Source organism: Hypanus sabinus, chromosome 11 (genome assembly GCF_030144855.1).
Source record: "Hypanus sabinus isolate sHypSab1 chromosome 11, sHypSab1.hap1, whole genome shotgun sequence".
NCBI classification, from domain to species: Eukaryota; Metazoa; Chordata; class Chondrichthyes; order Myliobatiformes; family Dasyatidae; genus Hypanus; species Hypanus sabinus.
Genome location: NC_082716.1, coordinates 20,249,572 through 20,256,971, shown reverse-complemented (window position 1 = coordinate 20,256,971; position 7,400 = coordinate 20,249,572). Strand labels below are relative to the sequence as shown.

Below are 7,400 nucleotides of genomic sequence, written 5' to 3'. Positions count from 1 at the left end.
TCGGGCCGAGACCGAAATAGTAGTCCTAATTGCAGAAAGAGACAGGATACTGCTTAAGGAGATAGCAATTCAGTCCATTTACGGAGTTCCTGCTTTTCAGATGCAATCTTACTCGGCATGTTGGAGGCACCTCTAGAAAGAAAAAGCGTTTGGTTGATAAGATACTGAGCTAGGTTGTCATCTTCAGGTGGACAGTCGACGACACGGTAACTTGGGCCCTGATCTCCAATTAGTTGCTTAAGCAGTATCCAGTCTCTTTCTGCAATTAGGACTATTATTTCGGTCTCGGCCCGAAACGTTGACTGCTCATTTCAACGGATGCTGCCTGACCTGCTGAGTTTATCCAGCTTGTTTGTACGTGTCGATTTGACCACAGCATCTGCAGTGTACTTTGTGCTTACTAATGGAAAAGAATAAACAGTTGATGTTTTGGGCTGAGACCCTGCTTCAAGGACTGAAGGGTTTTGGCTTCTTTTCCGTAGATGCTGCCTGACCTGCCAAGCTCCTCCAGCGTTTGGTGTGTGTTGCTGGGATTTCCAGCATCTGCAGACTTCCTTGTGTTGTGAAGAACTAAAATGTGTATTTCTTTTTTTTTTTGGAAAAATGTTGGACTTGTCATTCTGAAAATATGAAAACCATATGAAATAGGGATTTTCGTTCTAGCATTTAGGTAAAACAAAGTTCAAGACAAGCTGAATGGTTAATAGATTTTGTTTTATTGTCTTCCTCTACTTTCACATCAGCAAACCCACCTTTTGGTGTTTGGAAGTTGTTTATCTCAGCTACAACAAATTTACTTACATTGTAATACAAAGGGAAAGTATTGTTACTCCTTTTTTTTTCAAAATCATGTACGCCTTGCATAGAGGACATGGAAATCTGTATATTCATTTTAAAAAGCTGCACATATGAACAACCACCATCTTATGTAATGGAATGTAATCCTATTGAGTCATTTTCTCTTGCATTGGTCTGTTGATTCCTTTATATACAGTATGGCTATAGTTTGGGAATTGCTTCTGTTCTAAAGAGGCAGATTTTGAAATGCAGTTCTGATGAAAGGTCATTAACTGTTTCTCTGTGACTAACTACTGCCTGGCCAGCTGAGTGTTTCCAGGACTTCTTGTGTTTATTTCAGATCTCCAGCACTTTGCAACGAGCTCCAAACCTGTTCAGTGTGCATCCCGCACAGCTTCAGGAAGGATGATTTTAAACTGAAATCTAAACTTAAGTTGCAGTGAGGCTCCAGCTCCAAGGCCAATTTCCTTAACATCAATTCTGCTTCTTCAGACAAGTTCTCCATTCATGCTGGGGCAGTGATCTAAAGGATAATCATGGGCAGTTCAATTTCAACATTTAAAATAGGTACAATATTAAAGAAAATCTTATTTCATAAGTCTGAATTATTTAGAGATTCCTCTGTGAAATTAATTGTTCTAGGAGATGCTTCATGTGTTTTAATATACAATATGCCAATTCATGCCACCATTTCAATTATCAGCATATACAGGGTATATGCTCACATAAGTTTACAGTTCACATTTAGAGATTTTGCAGTTTATTTTAGCAAGAAAGAGTTAAAGAAATTAAATCAGATCTCGAGTCCCTGGACATCAATATTTCAAAGAAAAACACTTCAAGGTTAAAAAAATAACAGTGCAAATACCAACGGTACTTTGGATTCCAGACTAGACCTTGTAGAGTACAGATCTGTTAAGGAATGTAACCCTACTCACAACCTAATCTGAGTGTTTTTTTTAAAAAAACGAACTTCTAATAAGCTGATTAATGCTGTCAAAAACTAAAATGAATTTAGTTTAATAACATTTTACATAATGAAAATGTGAATGTTTACCCTCCAGTTTTAGACATACAAACCAATAATTTATAAGATTTTTCTATTCAAGATATTTATAACTCATGATTATCCTATGACACAATGATATTTACAAGACAATTCCTTTAATGGTAATTTTATACTTAATTTTACCTTGCAAGTTTTATTGCTGCATCCAGCATGACCCAGGTGATATTACCTGGTTAAGATTTAAAGAGAAGAGGACCTAGCAAAAGAAGAATCCAGTTCATACTTACACCTCTGTTCACATTTCAGAGGGCATGCTAGTGGTGAGTTTCCAGTTCTACAATTGTCCATTCTCCCTGTGGGGAAGCTGATTCTTCAGGGGAGAAACTAGCCATTGTAATGCTAGCTGCCGAGTCCTCCAAAGGAGATAGCAATTCAGTCCATTTACAGAGTGCCTCCTTTTCAAATGCAATCTTACTTGGCATTTTGGAAGCATCTCTAGAAAGAAAAAGTGTTTGGTTGATAAGATACTGAGCTAGGTTGGCATCTTCAGGCGGACAGTCGACGACTCCATAACTTGGGTCCTGATCTCCAATTAGTTGCTTAAGCAGTATCCAGTCTCTTTCTGCAAAGTGTTCATTTTCTTTCTGTGGCAAGTGGTTCACTTCCAGCTCTGAGCTCCGTTGTATATCTTCTATTATCTCCACCTCGTATATGGGAGAAAGGGTTTTTGAAGGGCGACGATCATGTGCGTAGTTTTGTGATCGGTCAGGATCAGCTAAGTCTCCTGAAACAATTGATAATACTAAACATTGTAAAAATTCTGATGTAACCAGATACTTAGATTGGGGCTGATGCAGTCTACCTTGGGTATCTCTTTACAGGAATGATTACAATGATCATAATAAATGAATTGTAATATGGGTGATGAAAAGGCAGAAATTAATATATGACAATTAAATTAATACATGCACTTATAGGAAATGAGAATGATTAAAGTATTCATGTAATTTAATTAATCCTGAAACATATCACCACTGAAATTATTCTGTCAAATATTTTACAAGTGTTCAGTGTCACCTTTTCAAATTAGTTTTCATTTTAAGGAGGCATTTTCTTGTTCAAAATTGATCTGCTAAAACACGAGGGGGAAAAAAAAGCGACAAGTCATTCAGCTATGATACAGTTTTGAAGTCTTCAATTCCAGGAAAAGCTGAGGTATCAGACAATGCGATGTTTGTTAGTAGTGCTGGGGGGGGAGGGTCACAGTTATTAATTCTTTCATCATTCAGCCAGCTAATCAAATTGTAATTTGCTGCACTGAAGTTCAATTAAGCTTCAGTTGTCATCATTTTAATTTCAGATACTGCTGAGTGCATGTTAAGGTTCTGTATATGATTTGGTTCTGAATGGTGCTCTATATACAAATTTTTAAAAAAAAGTGTCAGGACATCCGATGTAATTTTATTAGGTTAGTCAACCAGTTAAAAGATCAATCATTCGTCAAGCAAAATATCCAGTAAGAACCTCAAGTATCATTACTAAGTAAATCAGAGTCATCAATTAGACAATTTAAATACATTTGGCTTAATTTAACTTATCAGGAATACAAGCATAAATATTCTGAATTACATTCTGGACAAAACAAGTACAGTATGCACAATACATTATGTTCTTGGACCGTTCCCTCAAAGCCAATGACTATTGATTTACAGAACAGTTTACATTATTACTATTAATATTTCAGTGCAAATGTAGTTTAGATTCTTTCAACGGGCAAAGTAGCATTTCTCATGTCTTGAGACAACATCACTTTAGTTCAAAGTTTAAAAAAAACACGTTTACAAATCAGTCTTTGCAATGAGTCTAAATCTAATTACTTTGGCATTCTACCCACTCAAAGGGCTATGTGTTGGTTTAACCTTGCATGCCTGCATTCATGGATTCAACGTGCAATAGATCTCCATGAAGCTCCACTTATAAAAGAATCTGGATTGAACACATTCAGTTATATTACACATCTATTAAATACATGGCTTTGGCTAAATGATTTTCAAAGTTATATACAGAAAACTGACCATAAAATTCTAGAGTGCAGATTCTTCCCACTGTTATTAGATATATAAATAAGTACAGTCCTACATTCATGCTAACAGTTGATGGGGAGAAATGTACAATGTTCACATTTAACAATTCTAAACATCGTTACCTTGGAAACTCAAACCCTTCTATTGCATTTTGCAGTTTTAAAAAAATCCTAGAGTTCTGCAAACTTAATCAATCTGGTCTTAGTTTCAATTCCTTATGTAAGTGCAAGTTGACAGAGAAGCCCAAGTGCCATCTTCAGGCCACGTGGTATCAAAAGTTAATTATGGTATACATTACCTGTTAGCAAAGTATTACTAGGTGGCTCACTGGAGGTTGAATGGTACCCTTGCACATGCCCTTTTCCCATGTTTGCCACATCAATTGTGTTAATGCCGTCCGTTACAAAGCTCTCGCCGTGTTCGGTGGAAGAGTGCTCCTTTTGGCAGAGCTGCAAATGACTGGGTCTTTCCTGAGGTCTACTGTCACTGTTACCACCACCATCACCACTACCATCCACAGTGGCTGGCTGGATGTTATCTTTTGCAGGTAACACATCGTCCTCCTGCTGCCTTTCTGCTGCGCTTATGCCCACTGAATCCTCTCCTGTGGGCTGATTTTGTCCCTCAGCCAGCAAGTCAACAAGGTGGGGAGCAACAGGTGCAGTGTCCGCTTGTTTCTCTCGCTCCGCTTCTGTCAAATCAGCTTGCCAAGCTGTACTGTTACCTACGGTAGTGGCACCATCTGCAGTTGGTGATGGGCTGGGAATTTTCGACTGCCTTTTAGACTGCTTTGGAAAGTCATAGTTCAAAAAATCATCCTCAATTTCCAGTGAGTATCGGGAATAGTAGGTCTTCCCATGATGCTGGTAGCTCCCCTCATGGGAACCTCCATCAAATACATCTGAGGGAGTAAGAGAATCCAAAGAACAGGCTGGAGTTTCGGCCTCTCCCTCATCGGAACCAAGCTCTTCACACTCATCCACAGACAGCAGGACCGATCGTTTGAAATTCGCAGCCGAGGGGAAGTTTGTAACCTCGGCCTCAGTTTCAGTAACATCTTCAAAAGCCAGGTTGTCAATACCCTGGAAGTGGTAGACAGTCTGCTCTGCAGGGGGAGCAGCAGATACAGTGGAAGGGAACATTTCCTCAGAATTTTCTATTTCAGACTTTTCTTCAGTAACTTCACTCAAAGACAAAAGATCTGAGGCAACATCTAATTTATCAGTGGTGGTCATCATATGGTCCTCACTGCTATTTTCAATTGCTTTAGCTCCTTGATGACAGATTTTGAAACCATGATCACTTCCTGACTCTATTGCACCAACCTGACTATGGCACTCCACACCTTTCATCTTAACTTCTACTTTTAACCCACTGTCATATTCCTTAAGTTCTTCAGGCGTACTGGTGTCACTGCTACTTCTGCCGAGAAAGTCACGACAAACCACGGTACTGCATTTGGAAATGCCCCTCTCATTTGATCCGTCATCGTCTTGGGAGCCTCCAGCATCGTAGTCCTCAGAATTAGGTTTTATATCATCCGATGACGTTGTTGCACTTCCAGTGTCTGTGTCTGGGCTTTGTTTTGGGAATGAAGTGTCTGAAGCTGGATACACTTCTGTACCCAGGTTCCAAGATTCCACTAACAGAGTTTCTACATTCTCCTGATTTTCTCCAACACCTGGTGAAATAATTTCTTTAGGCAAGTCAACATGCTTTAAGTTAAGTTCTGACTCCTCACTGGTCTGGTCAGCAGGTGTTGCAGTAATATAATGAGAACTTCCTCTTTGGACATGGTCTTCCTCTGAGCTTTTACCTTCTTGAAGGAATTTCTGTTTGGTTTCTGAATCACTTGGGGATTCTTTATTTGTCACTGCTGAAGGCTGATGCTGGGTAGCCCTTTGATCTGACTTCACACAAGATTGTCGATCATCTTCAGAGAGTTCATTAACAGTCGCCTTTTTTACAATTTCCTCTAAAGCACTTGCTTTTTCAGGAGGTTTGGACTGAATACTTGAACTCAAGTTTTGTTGAAGACTTTCCAAATTATGCTCCCCTTCCACCAACTTACAACTATTTGATGGTGATACATCAGAATTTGGGCTCGGTTGTAATGGATTACTTGCTCCTGCTTGATCATGTTCAGCATTAATGGATTCATGTTCAGAACATTCCACGCTTTTCACATTGTGGTGCGGGGAATTTGGAGCTGCCTTATCATGGCAAGTAGAAGTGGACCTTTTCAATCCTGAACCAGTTTTGTTTGTGACAGTGAGCACCTTAGTTGAAGGTTTCCTTACATTAGGTAAAGATGCGCTTCTCTCTTTCAGTGCAGCCTTATTTGAATGAGTAGGTGTTCTGGTGCCAGTTTGTACCATTTTCTTTACGTTTGTCCTCAGCGGTGTGGAACCAGCTGGTTTTCCAGCTTTAGAGTTAGATTTTGTAAACATTTCATTGGAGGCAGTTACTTTCTCATTGTTTGGAACTTTGTTAGCCAGCTTTAAAGCATCAGTTGTTTCTGAAGCAGGGCTCATTTTTCCTGGACCCACCTTTGGATCTAAGATTATAATAGAAAGGTTAAAATTGCAAACATATTTCATTACAGAATTTTTTTTATATACAACATTACACTACATAAGGGAACAAGTAAAGACTAAAAATACGTTCCAGAATATGGTATTTTAAACATGAAACCAATAACTTTGTGGATTTAAAATAATAATGTAATATATAAATTTTCACCCTTTGATGTGTTTTATTTATTTTTCAATTATGTTTCCAGTTTCCTCTTAAAAGCATCCATGTCAGTTATCTCAATGTTCCATGCAGTAAAAAGTTCCACATTCTAACCATTTTCTGTGTAGAGCTTCTCCAAAGTTACAATCACCATCAGAGTTGACACCACAACAACCATCACAATTTATATAACGCATTTAACGGAGTGAAAGAAACCATGATAATCAACCCCCGGTCTCTTGCCCTCACCACCTCACTTCGTCACTGACAACACATTATTGACCATATCAAATTTTCCACTGCACTTACTTATTCTCCCACTTCTAATTCCAATATTGCCATCGATTTTATTGATAAAATTGGTGCTTTTGTTTCCCAACTGATATAGACATCAAAGCAGCTCCCTGACATAACCACATTCCTCCTATTGGACCACAACCCAACAACAGAATACAAACCTTCATCTTCAATACTCATGGACCTAACTTCCTTTGAAGAGTTTCCCTCCAGATTCCAATCTGTCTCCCCAACCACATTAAGCCCATTTCTTCTTCTGACCCAAAATCCATAAGGACAGCTCTCATAGACCCATTATTTAAATCTGCTTTTTCTACATTGAACCTATGTCTCCATCTCTCTCCCTTTGTCCAATTGCTTGTCACACCTACAACATCTCTACACCTTCTGTAATTTTGACAACTTCCTATTTTCATAGCTCCAGAACAGGGTTCCCAACTTGGGGTCCACGGACCCCTCAGTTAATGGTAATGCTC

The 7,400-nt window shown here is 38.8% G+C and overlaps 1 protein-coding gene across 4 annotated transcripts in view; it reads right to left on the bottom strand.

Moving 5' to 3' along the window:
• Positions 1 to 710: 710 nt before the first annotated feature.
• Positions 711 to 7,400, bottom strand: part of btbd8 (BTB domain containing 8) — a 96,900-nt gene continuing 90,210 nt past the window's right edge. For 3 of the 4 annotated variants that reach the window (XM_059983887.1, XM_059983886.1, XM_059983889.1), the window contains 2 exons: positions 4,190 to 6,448; positions 711 to 2,591 (listed from right to left, as the gene is read on the bottom strand). In XM_059983887.1, the coding sequence (XP_059839870.1) occupies positions 2,122 to 2,591; positions 4,190 to 6,448 (2,729 nt within the window). In that variant the 3' untranslated portion in view covers positions 711 to 2,121. The remainder of the gene's footprint in view (positions 2,592 to 4,189; positions 6,449 to 7,400) is intronic. The other variant, XM_059983888.1, reaches the window with a different exon arrangement.